Source organism: Panthera tigris, chromosome A2 (genome assembly GCF_018350195.1).
Source record: "Panthera tigris isolate Pti1 chromosome A2, P.tigris_Pti1_mat1.1, whole genome shotgun sequence".
Classification (NCBI taxonomy): Eukaryota; Metazoa; Chordata; class Mammalia; order Carnivora; family Felidae; genus Panthera; species Panthera tigris.
The window spans coordinates 2,098,131-2,118,012 of record NC_056661.1 but is presented as its reverse complement, the minus strand read 5'-3'; the positions used below and the strand labels follow the sequence as shown (position 1 = coordinate 2,118,012).

General features: G+C 41.4%; 1 protein-coding gene across 1 annotated transcript in view; it reads left to right on the top strand.

The window, feature by feature from the left end:
• Positions 1-18,198, top strand: part of LOC102961163 (zinc finger protein 709) — a 38,941-nt gene extending 20,743 nt beyond the window's left edge. Inside the window, 3 exon segments of the mRNA XM_042977251.1 lie at positions 14,648-14,756; positions 15,891-16,062; positions 16,452-18,198. Of these exon segments, the coding sequence (XP_042833185.1) occupies positions 16,967-17,611 (645 nt within the window). The 5' untranslated portion in view covers positions 14,648-14,756; positions 15,891-16,062; positions 16,452-16,966 and the 3' untranslated portion in view covers positions 17,612-18,198.
• The last annotated feature ends 1,684 nt before the right edge of the window (positions 18,199-19,882 follow it).

Sequence of the window (19,882 nt, the reverse complement as noted above, 5' to 3'; positions counted from 1 at the left end):
ATTCCTCTATCTTAGAATTTTGTCTAGGTCTCTGTCTTCTTCTCTGTGTTAGGAAAGCCTGTGTCCTCCTCCTGGGCCAGCAGTACCTGCAGAGCACAAGGAGGTGGGACTTGGTGTAAGCAGGTTAGGTAGCCAGTGTTGATGCTGTGCTGTTTACTGAAGTTGGTTTATGCTGAGGGGTGGGGTAGGGAAATGGCACCAACCAGTTCTTTTGCCCCTGAATTTGCTGCTCTCAGGGATGCCCTCCCAGAAGAGTGATCAAAGGTGCCCTAGGTTTTTTTCAGATCGCTATTCTTACACTGCCTGTGTCTGGGTTGCTTGTCTCCCTGGAGTAGTGCAGTGTACTTTGGGCTCTGTCCATAGCTGGCTGATGTTTATTTTCTTTAAAAATTTTTTTAAATGTTTATTTTTGAGAGAGAGTGGGGGAGGGGCAGAGAGAGAGGAGGAGACAGAGAACCTCAAGTAGACTCTGCACTGTCAGCACAGAGCCCAGTGTGGGGCTTGAACTCACAAACCAGGAGATCATGACCTGAGCCAAAACCAAGAGTCGGATGTTTAACCGACTAAGCCACCCACGTGCCCCACAAGCTTGCTGACTTTTAAAATTACAAATTTCAGGGACCTGGTGTGGCAGGGACCTGCACTGGTCCTATGGGAAGGGTCTCGCCATGCTGGGATTGATGCAGGTTTGACTCAGAAAGACAGCCATACCAGATCACAGGGGCATGGCATTTGGAGCAAGCAGGCTAAACAGCCAGTGTCCATTTAACCACCCCTCAACAGGTGTCTCTGTGCCTATGCTGAGGGGTGAGGGAAATGGCACCTGTGGGCTCTTCTGTCCCTTGAGAGGTGACTCTGCGAATGTCACCTCTCACAGATGCACTCCATAAAGAGGAAAGTCTCTCCCTCTGCCCCTTTGGTGATCCTGAGATCATACAGTCAGCCCCAGGATTGTTTGCCTGCCTTCTCTCTAGGAGTAGGGCAGTGGTCTCAGGTCTCTATCCCAGAGAAGCATGCCAACCTCTGAAACTCCAGTCTTTGAGCCCTGCTGGTCCGCTCCTCTCATTTTCCCAGACAATGGTTTTGGAGAAGTGTTCTCCTTGTCCATATGCCTGTGTGATCAATCTTCTCTCACCTTTCTCTGCAACCGAGGCTCCCTTTCCTCCATGGCACCCGCCATCTGTTTCTCCCCCAAACCACATCTCCACCCTTCCTAACTTCCTCAGTGTGGCCTCGCCTCTCCCTCTAGTTATGTGCAGTTTGTTCCGTCAGTCCCCAGATTGATTTCTTAGGTATCCAGAGTGATTTGATGCTATCTACCTGCATTAGAGGGATGAGGCAAGCCTGGAGTCCTCCTCCTATGTTGCTATATTAGCTCCATCCTTCGATTGCTACCAGTTTAAGGAATTTTCTTAGTATTTTCTTATAAGGTGCTTCTCTTAGGAAAAAAAATTCTTAGATTTTTGTTATTTGGAAACGTGTTAATTTTGCCTTCACTGTTGGAAGTTAGCTTTCTGGATGCAGATTCTTTATTGGCAGCTGCTCATTCTCTCAGCACTCCACAAATGTTATTCCATTCCCTTTGACCTCTGCTGTCTCTGCTGAGGATCAGCACTTGTCTTATTGTGGTTCCCTTTTAGGTGACAGGTTTTTCTCTCGCTGCTTTCGTGATTCCTCCTCAGGCCTAACTTCCACAATTTTTACTACGATATATCTGCTCGTGGATCTATTTGCAGTTTTACTCTTTGGAATCAGTCCTTTGAGCGTCTAGATGCGTATTTGATTTTCAATAACTTTGGATCATTTTTAGCCATTATTTCTTAAAATTTTTTTTTAATATTTATTTTTGAGAGAGAGAGAGTATGAGCAGGGGAGGGCAGAGAGAGAGGGAGACACAGAATCCAAAACAGGCTCCAGGCTCCGAGCTGTCAGCACAGAGCCCGACGTGGGGCTCAAACTCATGAATGGCGAGATCATGACCTGAGCCAAAGTCAGATGCTCAACCGACTGAGCCACCCAGGTGCCCCATTTTAGCCATTATTTCTTGAGTATTTGTTCTCTCCTGTCCTTGTATGGCCATCACATGTATGTTGGTACACTAGGCAGTACCCCACATTACTTCCACATTTTTATTCTCTCTGTTCTTTGGATTGTATAACCAATCAGTCTGTCTGCAAGTTCACTAATTAACCTGACCGTTTTAAACTACCATTAGCCCTTGTAGTGAATTACTTTCTAACCCAGGGAGTTGATGGTTCTCTGTGTCAGGTCTCCAACACCAACCTCAGATATGAGGACTCACTCTGAGGACTCAGGGAAATATTTATTCCACAGAAGGACTTATTTCAGAAAAGCTGTTATGCACAGTGCTGCAGTTTATTACTGGGAAAGGGTCTGTATTGAAATTAGTGAATGGAAAAGGAACATGGGGCGAATCCAGGAGATATCAGGCTCAAGGTCCAACTCATCCCCTCTCAATGAAATTGTACAGATAGAGCTTAATGTGTGACAACATTTGTGAAATATTTGTAGTCGGTGAACCTTGGAGGCCTTGGATTTTATTTGAGGATTGGTCATGGGCATGCCCATGTTGCTGGTCTTAGCTTCTTAGCATCCAGTTCCTCTAGAAGTCTGATACAATGTGCCCCAAGGCCCCGGGTGTACAAAAGGAGGCATGCATCAGAAATCACACTGTTAAATACTTGGAGACTAAAGAACATCCTACTAAAGAATGTATGGGCTGACCAAAAAGTTAAAGAGGAAATTAAAAAGTACAGGAAGCCAATGAAAATGATAACACCATAACCCAAAACCTCTGGGACACGGCAAAGGCAGTCATAAGAGGGAAGTATATAGCAATCCAGGCCTTCCTAAAGAAGGAAGAAAGGTCTCAGATGCACAACCTAACCTTACACCTTAAAGAGCTGGAAAAAGAACAGCAAATAAAACCCCATACCAGCAGAAGGCCGGAAATGATTACAGCAGAAATCAGTGCAATTGAAACCAAAAAAACAAAAACAAAAAAACGGATTAATGAAACCAGAAGCTGGTTCTTTGAAAGAATTAACAAAATTGATAAACCACTAGCCAGTTTGATCAAGAAGAAAAAGGAAAGGACCCAAATAAATACAATCAAGAATGAAAGAGGAGAGATCACAACCAACACAGCAGAAATAAAAATAATAGAATTTATGAGCAATTATACGCCAATAAAATGGGTAATCTGGAAGAAATGGACAAATTCCTAGAAACATATACACTACTAAAACTGAAACAGGAAGAAATAGAAAATTTGAATAGACCCATAACCAGTAAAGAAATTGAATTAGTAATCAAAAATCTGCCAAAAAACAAGAGTCCAGGGCCAGATGGCTTTCACCAAACATTTAAGGAAGAGTTAACACCTATTCTCTTGAAGCTGTTCCAAAAAGTAGAAATGGAAGGAAAACTTCCAAACTCTTTCTATGAAGCCAGCATTACCTTGATTCCAAAAGCAGACAAAGACCCCACTAAAAAGGAGAACTATAGACCAATTTCCCTGATGAATATGGATGCAAAAATCCTCAAAATTAGCCAACCGGATCCAACAATACATTAAGAAAACTATTCACCATGACTGTTGCAGGGAGTATGGCCGGAGTCGCAAAAGAAGAGTCTGCAAGCAAAATGGTTAAGTGAAGGTCCTCATACTCGAGTCGGAATGAGGCCCGACTCCAGAATGAAGCCCCCTTTTACTAGGGAAACTGCTAAAGGCTACGTGCATAAAGTCAGCTCAGCAAGTGCATTAATCAACTTAATGGTTTTGTTTTTCAAGGTTGAATTTCTAGATAATTGTTCTTTATGAAGCCAGGAAGGGTCAGGCGTGCAGGAGGATCCGGCCCTGGACAATGCTAATGCCTCAAGGCATTCCTTAAGAGCAGCAGGCACGTTCAGCTGTGAAAACATGTCCTAAGGCCGTGCACCTGCTCCAGCCTTTCCCTTTTGAAGTCTTTTCCTTTGATGTTTTTCTCCTACATCTCCCACATCTTCCCCTTTTTCTTTCATTTGGCAAAGCTGAACTACAAAGACAGAGGCTTGTGAGGCATATTCTTGGCTTCGTCATTGGCCTCTTCTCCAGACTAGGTATGTCCAAATAAGACAAAGATTAATATAAGAATACCAATCGCAGAAAAGCTTAAAGGTTTTGTATAATTCATTGGATTCAATTCTGAGATTCAATTAGTCATCTCAGCTAGAGAGGGAGCACCAGAAAGCCTCTCAAGTTTATTTTTGAATGTATCATAAATGTCCTTTTGCAATTGGGCTATATCAGTGGAGGTATTACCTTAAGAAGGTGTCGATGCACAAGGTCCCATGATATCTTGGACTGATTATATACATGGAGAGTGACACAAAAGGTGGTTACGTTCCAATCACATTGAAGCTTTACCTGTTGTTGTAAACTAATCAGTTGATCTCCTAGAAAAAGAACGGCTTGTTGCAAGTCAGATAATTGGCTCTCTAGTTGGCTATCAATCAACCGTTGGCTGTTCCATAGTCTTTCTGAATTTTGATGCCAGTGTTGTACAAAGTGGGTAGTTTGTACAGTCTGGTGCAGCGCAAAACCAGCTGTAGCTGCAATAGCTATCATCCCAAGTACAGCGGTTACCAGTAAAGCTACAAATCGTCAGGTGCGATGTAATACACGTTTCAATATTTCATCTATGAGAAACATTTCAGGGGAGTGTTGCCAAGACCAATCCATAATTACAGGCATCCAAACCCGATCTCATGCCTTAAGGATATATAAGCTTTGTCTCTCCTGTTTAAAGGAATAGAATTAAGACAAGTATAAAAAAAGTAATCATGGCAAGTAAGAAGATTGTTTTCAGGGTCCCAATGAGGCATACCTAACATAAACAGAAAAGGAAGTCTGACACACGCTTGAATTTTATGAGTCTCATTTAATCTAAAAGAGAGGGAGAATTTACTTGAGACATTAAGCAGCCTTTCCAAGAGGACATGCCTAATGATCCAGTACCAATTTTCCAAAGCTCGGAATGAACTGGCCCATCAGGTAAACGTGGGCTGGGGGGGGAGTCATCTCTCCTTCATGCCATACAGTGGGTTCAGATGTTATATCTGAAAGGATGTCATGATATCGACACCATCAGAGCTCTTTTTTGGAGTATTTGGTCTGAGCAGAGCCTACAGGGGCCCAATCAATGATGACGTTTCCTTTGGAAGTATTAAGAAGAACTCTACCAACTTCTCCTCTACAGAGCTCCCAATTAATCCGTTCCTCAGGATTTATGGTTTTTCTTGACATCGAGGCAATTTAGGAGGGTAATTGTATGTAGTTTTTTGACTTCTCATGGAGACCCCTTGTAGTAAATACAATATGGGGACATTAGTCCCACTGGGTATTTCTGCTATCCATGCCTATGAATGAAACACAGTGGTCACCTGTTCCAAAGCATATAGGTGGCCCATCTGCACCTACAGAATATTCAGGGATTACTTTTCCTTCTTCTGGTTTAAATGGACCTCTATTATCATAAGGTCCAGGCAACCAGACTGAATCATTTACGTAAGCCTGGAAAGAGGGATCATCCTATGCAATTAATCTATTAAGAGGTGGATTTGGAATATAAGCCCAATATGTGTGATTCTCTTTAGCACTCCCAGTTAAAGTAACAACCGACATCATGGCAATAAACAGAGTAGAAGTCTTAAGTGTTCCCGTTTTTTGGAGGATCTGTTAGGCTTCTTGAGTCATCTTCACTTGTCCCCATGTTGGAGGTTTGGCTCTCATTGTATTTTTGGTTCTTATTTCTACCTTCCTTATAATCTTGGGTTCCAGGCTTAATTCTTCCATATCTTCCTCCAGTGGTCGAAAACTGTCGAATCTTTTTCTCTTCGTCCAACTGTTCATATCGTGGTTTTGGTCGCCAGGCTGGAAGCCAGGTATCTCTGTGGATACAAGAGCAAATCCTTGACCCCATAATTTAACATATCCAGGCACCATTGGTTATTATCATTTTTCCAAAATATCGGTTATGAAAGGGGTCTGGTATTAAAGATTGTGTGAGGTTTTCCGGCTGCGGTGAACTCTTGTTCACCTCTTAAATCCAAAAAATTAAGTGTAAGTAATGTTTTCATTAACTGATTCTTTGGATTCAAGGCCATATCCCCGTTTTTGTTTTTGTAACATGGTTTTTAATGTATGATCAGTGTGTTCAATAATGGCTTGACCCTGTGGATTATAAGGAATGCCCCATTTTTGGCAAAATACAAGGAAAGTGTGAGAAGTATAAGCCGGGCCATTATCAGTTTTAAGATTCCGGGGGAGCCCCGTCGTGCAAGCGCTTCTGAAAGATGCTGTATAACGTGGGCTGCTTTTTTCCCTGTCAAAGGTGTAGCCCATATAAAACCGGAATATGTATCTAATGATACATGTACATATATGCAAGGCGGCCGAATTGCAGAACATGAGTAACACCCATTTGTCATAAGTCATTAGGTTATTGACCTCCGGGATTAACCCCCTGGGAGTATGGAGGAATGACAATAGGCCCACAAGTAGGGCAGTGTGTGATGATTTGTCTAGCTTGTTTAAGGGGAATAGAAAAGCGTTTACTTAGGCCTTTAGCATTAAAATGAGTAAGATTGTGAAAATCTTGTGCTGTAATAACAGGGGCTGTCAATAAGGAATCCGCTGTAGCATTTCCTTCTGCCAAGGGGCTGGGGAGGCCAGAAGGAGATCATATGTGAGTAATGTATATAGGATGGGATTGGTGCTGAAGATAGTATTGGACCTGAAGGAATAAGTCAGACAATTCTGAGCCATCTGAGTAAATATTAATGATTTCCAAATTTTCAATCACTTGATTAGAATAGGCTGAATCCATTAAGATATTGATGGAGGAGGGAACGTCTTTAAGCAATAGAATATGGCAAAGTGTTCAGCCTTTTGTACTGAGGCATACAGGGATTTTACACATTTAGAAGTAGGATCATAATATGCAGAATAGCCAGACTTGTTGGCATCCATGAAGTAATTAGGTCCATTTACAGGTACTGATTGTACAACTCGAGGCATGATGAAGGAGGTGGTTTTGATAAATCCAATTAATTTGGATTTAGATAATGGTTGTCGATGGGACCTATATAATCTGCAACTCCCAAGTTGCCATGAAATGCACTGTCGATATGCCATGGATATTTGTGCATGAGATAGAGGTACTATGATTGTCTCAGGGTCTTGGGCTGTTATTTCCCGAAGTCTCTCTCAACCTTAAAAATTAACATTCCTATTTTGCCTAAATATGTAGATAATTTTTTAAGGGCTTTGTTGGCTAGAAATATCCATTCCATGATTCCATTAGCCTGCCAAAGCACTCCTGTAGGGGGATGGGGTGACGGTAAAATTAACAAAGAGACGGGTAGTGAGGGGTTAATTCGAGGAAGCTGACTGGAAGCAATTTTCTGCTCAATCCACTGTAATTCTTGGGATGCTTCTGGAATTTTCCAGGGCTATTTAAACTGGAATCCCCTTTAAGTAGATCAAAAAGATGAGTCAGTTGATAAGTAGGTATGCCCAGAGTAGGCCGTAGCCAGTTAATGTCTCCTGATAACTTCGGGAAGTCATTTAAAGTATGCAAAGTATCTCTACGAATTTGAACATTTTGAAGCATTATTGAATTTTGTACTAATTTTTGACCTAAATGGAATAAGGGATCTTCAAGCTGAATTTTGTCTTCTTCAATAATAAGGCCATATTCTGAGAGGGTTGTCTGAGCTGCTAAAAAGAGTGCATATAAATCATGTCATTCGGGTAAAGCTAATAGGATGCCATGCATGTAATGGATGGTCTTAACATGAGGAAACTGAGATTGTAAATATTGGAGAGGTTCTGCCACAAAGAGCTGACAAAGAGTGGGAGTATTTAACATTCCTGGGGGTAAAACCTTCCATTGAAATCGGCTTATGGGCTCTTCATGATTAACCACAGGAACGGAGAATGCAAATCGCTCAGATTCTTTAGGGCTTAAGGGAATGGAGAAGAAACAATCCTTAAGATCAATAACTATAATTTTCCAATCTCAAGGGATAACAACAGGCGTCGGAAGGCCAGGCTGTAGAGCCCCATTTGCTGTATGATTTTATTTATGGCTCAGAGATCACTCAGCATTCTCCATTTCCCAGATTTTTTTTTTTTTTAAATAACAAAACCTGGAGAATTCCAGGGACTAGTTGAGGGTTCAATATGTCCCGCTTCTAATTGTTCGGAAACTAAAGATTTTAAAGCTGCCAGTTTTTTTTTGAGAAAGCAGCCACTGCTCTATCCATATGGGCTCATCAATAAGCCATTTTAAAGGCAGCGCATATTTTTGTTCTCTGGCAGTGGCCGTTAGGGTAAATTTGGATATCCTAGCCCTACGGTTTTATGTTTGGGGAAAATATCAAGGGGTGTTTTAATGCCCGTTGATTTTTACCTAATCTCCTCAATGCATCATATCCCATGACGCACATTATATTTTTACTTTGAGTAGATATAGACGGGATATTAATATATGCACCCCATTGTTGAAGTAAGTCTCTGCCCCACAGATTAATGGCAATGTTAGCCACATAGGGTTTAAGAGTTGATCCTTGGGTCCTTCACATCTCATAATTTGTTGGCTTCTTTTTATTCCCCCTAAAGAGCCAAGTCCTGTAAAACTTACGGGTACGTTGTCGACGGGCCAAGATGAAGGCCATAACTTTTCAGATATGATGGTTAGGTCAGCTCCAGTGTCCACTAATCCTATAAAAGATGTATTATTAATTTTAAGATGTATTTCAGGGTGAGGATCTTTCAAAAAAGTTTGCCAATATAGTTGTTTGCCAGTACTACCAAAACCTCCATTTAGAATAACAGGATTGCTTTGGCCCCCTATATAAGGAAGAATAAGTAAGTGAGCAATTTTATCCCCTGGTTGAATAGTATAAGGGTTATCGGTCGATATCATAACTTGAATTTCATTTTCATAATCACAGTCAATAACACCAGATATACATGAATACCTTTGAGTGTAAGACTACTCCGTGTAAAAATAAGGCCTACTGTGTCTTTTTCCAAAGGCCCATAAACCCCTGTTCTAACTTTAACAACACCTAAAGATGGCTATGAAACAACCGGGGAATAGCAGGGAGATCGAAGACAGCACTCCCAGTTGTTGCATGACGGAGGTCTGTGACCCGTCGGTGTTGCGGTGTTGAGACCCATTGCTGACTGGATAAAGGCTCATTTTGTTTGTTGGGCCCTGAGCTAGGCCCCGTGAGAAGTTTCCCTGATTTTGATCAATATTAGAAGATTGAAGAGAATGCCCCATCTGTGTGATATTTGGAATGGCGCCGATTGGCCCGATGATGTCCTTTTCACAATAAGGACATAAAGCAGTTGGAGGTATCGATATGGGTAGATTATTAGTACTGGTACTATTATCATAAATTTGTCCTTCATTTTTGACAGTCTTTCTTCCTATGGCTGATTTTCCCATAACCAGAGCATTCGGTATTAGATTTAAAAGGGCCCATCCCGGGGCGCCTGGGTGGCTCAGTCGGTTAAGCATCCGACTTCAGCTCAGGTCACCATCTTGAGGTCCTTGAGTTCGAGCCCCGCGTCGGGCTCTGGGCTGATGGCTCAGAGCCTGGAGCCTGCTTCCAATTCTGTGTCTCCCTCTCTCTCTGCCCCTCCCCCGTTCATGCTCTGTCTCTCTCTGTCTCAAAAATAAATAAACGTTAAAAAAAAAAATTTAAAAATAAAAAAAATAAAAGGGCCCATCCCTTTTAAAGTAGGTTCATATTGTAAAGTGGGGTGCCCAAATCAGCACATGCTTTCACATAGTCAGCTGTGGACCCAGCAGCTGCTCTTACCGGATGGACGAAGAACTTGTTGGCATTCCAAATTAGCATTATCGTAGGCACAATGGGAAGCAACAAATCCCTTAGGCCCTCTTGAGGAATTGTTTTCCAAAACATCTCTTAATCTTGCTAAAAAGTCAACTTAAGGTTCAGTAAATGAAGGGGTAACCTCGCCTGGAGTAGCTATATGTGGCCAAGCCATCTTGCAACAATTTTGTACTTGTTGTGTTGCTTGATCACTCATACCACATTGATCTCTTAGTTGAGAATATTCTCCTTGTCCAAAAAGTTGTTTTTTGTCAATAGGAATATCATCATGAAGGTTTCTTTCCCCTTGAATCTTAGCCTGATCTTCCCACCGAGTCATAAATTATAAATATTCAGCACGGGATAAAACAGTTCTAGCCAACATTTTCCAATCTTTAGGGATCAAGCGTTCGGTCTCAGCAAATGCTGAAAGTAAGCCCTGCATAAGGGGAGTTAATTCTGTATTGGGCACAAGCCATTTGAAGATCCTTCAGGATTTTTACAGGGATCTGAGAATATTCAGCATTGTAGACTACATTAACATATTGTGCATTTGGCGGGAAAGCATTCAGAGTAAATGGAAATAGTTCCGATACCGGTTGTATCAATTCTAAATCTCCTTCCTCTTTAGCCTTTATCAACCCTCGCATCAGAGGTGTAATGATAGGGCCCTCATGCTCCCTGGGAGGAACTAATATGCAGGGCTGGTTATTAGAAAAAGGATTGAAAGTAACTGGACAGGCAGTTTTTTGTTTAATATGAGTAGGAATTTTTGTATCCTCAGGTAAAGGAGGGGGGGTATACTTTATTATAAGGGGGGGGCAGTAGCCTCCAAATTATCATTTGTGGGTGGTGGCAGAGGCCATCCTGGTAAAGTATTTTCCTCAGGTGCTACAGCCTTGATTCCTTCAGAAGGAGACTCATCCTCAAAACTATTGGATGTAAAATCCGACTCGTCTCCTTCTTCCGGATGAGTTTTCATTTAGGTGAACCTATATTTTGTTCTGTGTCAGATGTAAAGGCTGTAAAGCCATCTCAATTAAGGAGCATAAAGACCAGACTTTTAAGGAAATGGTATCTCCATTTTGATGAGTGCATCTAAGCATTTTCGTAATCAATCTCCATTGTTTAAGGTTTAAAAGATTTTTTCCAGAAGGGGTAAATCAACAGCAGTGTTTTCTAACCAACTACCAGGGCTCATCAAAAGTTCCCCTTTTTACTTTCACTCCTGAAGTTTGTAATAAAGTACAGAATGATTTAGAGTAAGCCTCTTAATCATGAGATTGGGAGTTTCCTGTAACTTCACTATCCCAAAGCTGAGATTTACCTGTCCTACCGCTCCACTTTGGTCCTTTGCGACTGTAAACCAAAAGTAGTCTCGAAAACTGTTTGCTGCACTGTATCCTGCCAACTACACCAGATGTTGCAGAGAGTATGGCTGGAGTCGCAAAGAAGAGTCTGCAAGCAAAATGCAGTTAAGTGAAGGTCCTCATACTCGAGTCGGAATGAGTCCCCGACTCCAGAATGAAGCCCCCTTTTACTAGGGAAATTGCTAAAGGCTACGTGCATAAAGTCAGCTCAGCAAGTGCATTAATCAACTTAATGGTTTTGTTTTTCAAGGTTGAATTTCTAGATAATTGTTCTTTATGAAGCCAGGAAGGGTCAGGCGTGCAGGAGGATCCGGCCCTGGACAATGCTAATGCCTCAAGGCATTCCTTAAGAGCAGCAGGCACGTTCAGCTGTGAAAACATGTCCTAAGGCCTTGCACCTGCTCCAGCCTTTCCCTTTTGAAGTCTTTTCCTTTGATGTTTTTCTCCTACATCTCCCACACGTGACCAGCTGGGATTTAGACCTGGGATGCAGGGCTGGTTCAATATCCACAAAACAATCAATGATTAATCAATCACATCAATAAAAGAAAGGACAAGAACCACACAATCCTCTCAGTAGATGCAGAGAAAGCATTTAACAAAATACAGCATGCTTTCTTGATAAAAACCCTCAAAAAGTAGGGATAGAAGGATCATACCTCGAGATCATAAAAGCCATATATGAAAAACCCAATGCTAATACCATCCTCAATGGGGAAAAACTGAGAGCTTTCCCCCTAAGGTCAGGAACACGACAGGAATGTCCACTCTTGCCACTGTTATTCAACATAGTATTGGAAGTCTTAGCCTCTGCAATCAGACAACACAAAGAAATAAAAGGCATCCAAATCGGCCAGGAGGAAGTCAAACGTTCACACTTCCCAGATGACATGATACTCTATATGGAAAACCCAAAAGATTCCACCAAAAAAACTGCTAGAACTGATCCATGAATTCAGCAACATTGGAGGATATAAAATCAATGCACAGAAATCTGTTGCATTCCTATACACCAAGAGAAATCAAGGAATCGATCCCATTTACAATTGCACCAAAACCCATAAAATACCTAGGAATAAATCCAACCAAAGAGGTAAAAAATCTATACACTGAAAAGTATAGAAAGCTTATGAAAGAAATTGAAGACACCAAAAAATGGAAAAATATTCAATGCAATCCCTATCAAAATAACACCAGCATTCTTCACAGAGCTAGAACAAACAATCCTAAAATTTGTATGGAACCAGAAAAGTTCTCAAATAGCCAAAGCAATCTTTTTTTTTTTTTTCAACGTTTTTTTTAATTTATTTTTGGGACAGAGAGAGACAGAGCATGAACGGGGGAGGGGCAGAGAGAGAGGGAGACACAGAATCGGAAACAGGCTCCAGGCTCCGAGCCATCAGCCCAGAGCCTGACGCGGGGCTCGAACTCACGAACCGCGAGATCGTGACCTGGCTGAAGTCGGACGCTTAACCGACTGCGCCACCCAGGCGCCCCGTAGCCAAAGCAATCTTGAAAAAAAAAAAAATCAAAGCAGGAGGCATCACAATCCCGGACTTCAAGCTGTATTACAAAGCTGTAATCATCAAGACAGTATGGTATGGGCACAAGAACAGACACGTAGATCAAGAATAGAGAAGACAAAGCAGGAAAGAATATCCAATGGAAGGTCTCTTCAGCAAGTGGTGCTGGGAAAACTGGGCAGCGACAGGCAGAAAAATGAATCTGGACCACTTTCTTACACCCTACACAAAAAGAAGCTCAAAATGGATGAAAGACCTAAATGGAAGACAGGAAGCCATCAAAATCCTCGAGGAGAAAGCAGGGAAAAACCTCTTTGACCTTGGCTGCAGCACCTTCTTATTCAACATGTCTCTGGAGGCAAGGGAAACAAAAGCAAAAATGAACTACTGGGACCTCATCAAAATAAAAAGCTTCTGCACAGCGAAGGAAAACAGCAAAACTAAAAGGCAACTGACAGAATGGGAGAAGATATTTGCAAATGACATATCAGATAAAGGGTATCAAAAATCTATAAAGAACTTATCAAACTCAACACCCCAAAAAAAATCCAGGGAAGAAATGGGCAAAAGATATGAGTATACACTTTTCCAAAGAAGACATCCAGATGGCCAACCGACACATGAAAAAATGCTCAACATCACTCATCAACAGGGAAATATAAACCACAATGAGAACCTAACTCACACCTGTCAGAATGGCTAACATTAACAACTCAGGCAACACAGATGTTGGCAAGGATGCAGAGAAAGAGGATCTCTTTTGCACTGCTGGTGGGAAACAGCCACTCTGGAAAACAGTATGGGGGTTCCTCAAAAAATTAAAAATAGAACTACCCTATGAGCTAGCAGTTGCACTACTAGATATTTATCCAAGGGATACAGGTGTGCTGTTTTGAAGGGGCACATGCACCCCAATGTTTATAGCAGCATTATCAACAACAGCCAAAGTATGGAAAGAGCCCAAATGTCCATCGACAGATGAATGGATAAAAAAGATGTGGTATATATACAATGGAGTATTACTCGACAATAAAAAAAAAAAAAATGAAATCTTGCCATTTGCAACTATGTGAATGGAACTAGTGGGTATTATACTAACCATAATTAGTCAGAGAAAGACAAATGTCATAGGACTTCACTCATATGTGGAATTTAAGATACAAAGCAGGTGAACATAAGGGAAGGGAAGCAAAAATCATATAAAAACAGGGAGGGGGACAAAACATAAGAGACTCTTAAATATGGAGAACAGAGCATTAATGGAGGGGTTGAGGGTGGGGGGATGGGCTAAATGGGTAAAGGGCAGTAAGGAATCTACTCCTGAAATCACTGTTGCACTATATGCTAACTAACTTGGATGTAAATTTAAAAAAATAATCATATTGTTAGCATGAGCTCTGCCACAGCCCAAGGCCCCACCTATATGCACAGAGTTACCATTGTATTTCAAGGGCTTGCATGTTTCCTCCCAGGAGCTGGTCAAGGGCTAGTCCTAAAGAATGTGCTTTAGGACTCAGTTTAATGAGTTCTAAAGGATTATTGAAATAGGTTTGGATAATTGAACTCTGTTACCCTTTTACTGCATACTTTCCAACAGAAGTATTTATTTCATATGCATGGCATATCTGTCTGGGGCCTAATGATAGAAAGGAGTAAGACAAGAGTGGTCATAATAAATGTAGATTTAAGGTTGATTCCTTAGTGGCTCAAGAAAGCCTATTAGCAGTCAGGTCACGTATTGTGAGACCAGAAGTTCCGTTTTGAACCTTCTATGAATCGATTTAGTTCCCCAGTGCTTTCAGACTTACCCTTCTTCCTCCACACACTTGAATATGTCAGGACTCAGTGGTCTTTGAGGATGTGGCTGTGGACTTCACCTTGGAGGAGTGGTCTTTGCTGGATTCTGTGCAGAAGAACCTCTACAGAGATGTGATGCTGGTCTCAGTGGGTAAGGATGGCTTCAGGCCAACAAATATCTCTCATCTGTGCTTTTCTTAGGTTTGAAATGTGGAAAAGGAATACACTGGTAAATAAGACAGATGTGGTCACAGCCATCACAGATCTAGAATCTAATCATGTCTCCATGGTAGTGGAAATGTATTCATTAAACTGAGGGTTTATCAGTGTGGAGGTTCCTCAAAAAATTAAAAATAGACCTACCCTATGACCCAGCAATAGCACTGCTGGGAATTTACCCAAGGGATACAGGAGTACTGATGCATAGGGGCACTTGTACCCCAATGTTTATAGCAGCACTCTCAACAATAGCCAAATTATGGAAAGAGCCTAAATGTCCATCAACTGATGAGTGGATAAAGAAATTGTGGTTTATATACACAATTGAGTACCACGTGGCAATGAGAAAGAATGAAATAGGGCCCTTTGTAGCAACATGGATGGAACTGGAGAGTGTGATGCTAAGTGAAATAAGCCATACAGAGAAAGACAGATACCATATGGTTTCACTCTTATGTGGATCCTGAGAAACTTAACAGAAACCCATGGGGGAGGGGAAGGACAAAAAAAAAAAAAAAAGAGGTTAGATTGGAAGAGAGCCAAAGCATAAGAGACTCTTAAAAACTGAGAACAAACTGAGGGTTGATGGGGGGTGGGAGGGAGGGGAGGGTGGGTGATGGGTATTGAGGAGGGTACCTTTTGGGGTGAGCACTGGGTGTTGTATGGAAACCAATTTGACAATAAACTTCATATATTGAAAAATAAATAAATACACATATTTAGAAAAAAAAAGAGCAATGAGTTTGGAATAAAAACTTGAGTCTTTTCCAAAAAAAAAAAAAAAAAAACCAAAAAAACAACTGAGGTTTTATTTTTGTCTTGGTTTAGAAGCCCTGAAGCTCTTTTGGTTTCAATAGTCTGGGTATTGCCTTCATGTGTTGTTTTGGTTCACAGAGAGGTTTCTTCTTGGAAACCTTGTGACAGTCATTACTAGTGTACTATGTTGACCCCTTTTGCCTACCATTGATGAAGTTTTGAAAGCACTAAAGTCATCAAAGTCTTTCTTTGCTCAGAAGTGTCTTCTTCCTCTAATATGTTCATTCACCTTTTTGTTTCTGATTACAAGACACTGTTTAAAGCCAGTGGGTTGGTTCCACAGGATGCACTTGAGAAAAAAATATCTAATGAACAGAAAATGGCGAAATTCACAAGAAATAATTCTTGTGCCTACGTTTTAGAAAAAATTGGGAAGACCATAGCATTGAAGATCAGCATGGAAACCATGCAAGACATCTGAGGTGAGTTGCGTTCACAAGATAAAAAAGTCGCAATCCCAGGACAGAATTTTAGTAGGTCATGAACTTTAAAAAAAAAAAAAATCCAGCTCCAAATCTATTTATTTAGAATTTTAAGAAAGTTTTCAAAAACTTGACTGAGACATTGAATGTTTGAAGCATAATTCAGTTAGAAATGATTCTAGGAAGACCCCATCCATAACAAATAGTAATGAACAGTGAACATGCTGAGGTCACTTCCAGGGCATTTAATGAACTCTAAGACAATCCACAGAGGGTAGAAAAACTTCCTGTATACTAAAATGAAGTTAGTCATCTAGTTATAATACTTACTAGTTGCTAATAACAAATCACTAATAAACATAACATTGATAATGTACTTCTTTTAACAGAAATCCTGTGACAGATTCTATGAAAGCAATGAAGGAAATCAACACAGAGACACGTGCAGCCACTGTCCCCATCTTAATTCCCGCAAGAATATTTCTACTGGAGTAAAACTCTATGAATGCACCAAGTGTGGAAATGGCTTCATACATCTTTCTTCCCTTAAGAGGCATGTCAGATCTCACTGTGGGCAAAAAACATATCCATGTCAGGAATGCAAGCAGGCCTTCATTTGTCCCACATGCCTGAGAACTCACACTGGAGAGAAACCCTATGGGTGTAAATTATGTGGTAAAACCTTTCCTTATTTCTGCTCCCTCACTCAACATATCAGGATTCACACCACAGAGGAAAATAATGAATGCAAGCAATGTAGGAAAACCTTCCATGAATTCTCCAGTCTCACTAGACACATGAGAACTCACACTGGGGAGAAGCCATATAAGTGCAAGGAATGTGGGAAAGCCTTCATTTATCCCTCAATCTTTCAAAGACACATGATAACACACACTGAAGCCGTATGAATGCAAATTACTTGGAAGAGACTTTTACCATTCTTACTCCCTCACTCAACATAGGAAGATACACACTTCAGGGGAAAACCTATGAATGCAAGTGGTGCAGGCAAGCCTTCAGTCAGTTCTCCAGTTTTACTGGGCATGTGCAAATGCACACAGGAGAAAAGCCATATAAACGTAAGGAATGTGGAAAAGGCTTTATTTATCCTTCAGTCTTTCCAAGACACATGATAACACACACTGGAGAGAAGCCCTATGAATGTGAGTCATGTGGGAAAACTTTCTGGCATCCCTACTCCCTCTCTCAACATATAAAGAGTCACACAGGGGAGAAAACCTATAAATGCAAGCATTGCGGTACAGCCGTCCCAGAGATCACCAGTCTTACCAGACACACGAGAACTCATACTGGGGAGAAGCCATATAAGTGAAAGGAATGTGGGAAAGCCTTCAGTTATCCTTCAACCTTCCGAAGACACGTGATAACACACACTGGGAAGAAGCCCTGTAAGTGTAAACAACGTGAAAAACCCTTCAGTTATCCCCAGTCTTTTCAAAGACACTAAAAGACTCACACTAGAGAGAAGCCCTATGAGTGTAAGGAGTGTGGGAAAGCTTTCAGCCCTAAACCTTCCATATACATGTGAGAGTGCAAATTGGGGAGAAGCTGTTTAACTGTGGGCACTGTGAGAAATTGTTCAGTTCCCCCAAGTCCTTCCAGGGGCATGTGAGAACCCACACTGGAGAGAAACCTTACGAGTGCAAACAGTGCGGGAAAGCCTTCAGTTGGCCCTCAACCTTTTGAGAACATGTGAGAATTCACACTGAAGAGAAACTGTATAAATGTAAAAATTGTGGGCGAGCCTTCAGTTCTTCCAGATTCTTCCAAGGCCACGTGCGGACCTACACCAGAGAGAAGCCTTATGAATGTACACAATGTGGGAAAGCCTTCAGCTGGTCCTCGTCCTTACAGAAGCACTTGAGGATGCACACGGGAGAGACACCCCACATGTCAACAGTGTGGGAAAGCCTTCAAGTGGCCCTCATCCTTTCGAAACTATGTGAGGATGCACACTGGGTAGTAGCTCCAGAAAGGCATGGAATATTTGAAAAATTAGTTAAGTCATACTTTTTAGAGGGGAGTTCCATAATTGTAAGTAATGTTGGAAAACCTTGCACTGATTTATATATAATACTCCAGGAAATTCATGCCAGGAAAGAAATATAGAAGATATAAATATGGTATTGTGTTTGTCATTACCTCATTTAAAAAATGGACCCCTGGGGCGCCTGGGTGGCTCAGTCGGTTAAGCGTCCGACTTCAACTCAGGTCACGATCTCCCGGTCTGTGAGTTCGAGCCCCGCGTAGGGCTCTGGGCTGATGGCTCGGAGCCTGGAGCCTGCTTCCGATTCTGTGTTTCCCTCTCTCTCTGCCTCTCCCCTATTCATGCTCTGTCTCTCTCTCAAAAATAATAAACATTAAAAAAAAAATAAAAATGGACCCCTACGAGTGCCTGGGTGGTTCAGTTGATTGAGTGTCTGACTCTTAACTTCAGCTCAGGTCATGATCTCACAGTTCGTAGGTTCAAGCTCTGTGTTGGGCTCTGTGCATGGAGCCTGCTTGGGATTCTCTGTTTCCCTCCCCTGCTCTCTGTCTCTCAAAATAAATAAACTTAAAAAAATGGACCCCTCAATAGTGAATTTTCAGTTCTTTCACAAAAAAAAATGTTCATGTGAGAAATAACTCTCCAAGTCTTTCAGCTAGAGTGCATAAGTTTGAATAGTGTTCCCCCAATTTTCCCATTTATTTTTCTTTCTTTGTAGTTTATTTGAACCATAGTAATTTCAAGTGCACTTTTAATGTTACAGAAAGGTGCTTTTTTTTTTTAATGTTACAGAAAACTTAACTCTTCTGTATTGTAGGTAAGTGCCTGACAGTACATCCACTTCAAAGCTCCATCTGGAATAAACCTTGCTGGTTGTATAATACAATTGCCAATAGAACCAATAGGTAGGGAACCACCCTCCACCCTTGACCCCAACATATGTAGAATACCCGGTGTGCATGCTCTCTGTACTCACAACCTTGCTATGTGGCCCAGGTGTGCTATGTACTCTCCAGGACTTGTATTAAACCTAGTTCTTGTAAGTTCCATGATGGCCTTTGTGAGGTGCATCTTACAGTCATATGAAGAACCACAAGGAACAGTCCAGTCACAACACTAGCTCTGGATGGGACATGTCTGTGGGGGCTCACCGCAAGTAGTATGGCTCAGGGGAGTGCCCCCAGGCATTCCTAGCCAATAGCATGGCTACTGACAGGCTGAGATTAACAAAACCGTAGTTTTTCTGTATCGTTAGAACAACAGAACTTTAGCTATTTTCTTACTGTTCTAGTATGGCACATAGTGGATATCACTTATTTTTCTTACTAAAATAGTCTTGTTTGATGCAAAATTTGGTAAGTATGCAAAACTCTACAAAGAGCAATCTTTATCTCCTGCAATTTTCTCTTTTCCTTACTTCTCCGCGTGACCTGGACAGTAAGTTTTGAATTAAGAATAGAGACCTGTGACATAATGAAATGTATAGATGGAGTTGGAGATGGTTATACCGGATTTCATTACAGAAATGTGGGTAAGTCTGGGAATATTTCCCTAAATGTCTTCCCCACAGACTTCTCGGTTCAAATTCATTAACTGTCAAATATGCATGAGACATACAAAAAGCAGACTGGACACTGAGTTCTAGACTATTGTAGTGATTCCTGCCCCTTTTAATCAAGAGTACCCTCAAAACAGACAGCGAGCACTTGACTCTCATTCTCAGGCTGTCAGCATTTCCATGTGATCCCCCAACATGGATACTAAGAAATGTTCTTTTTTACTTTTCACTCTGGGGATATATTAAAAAATCCC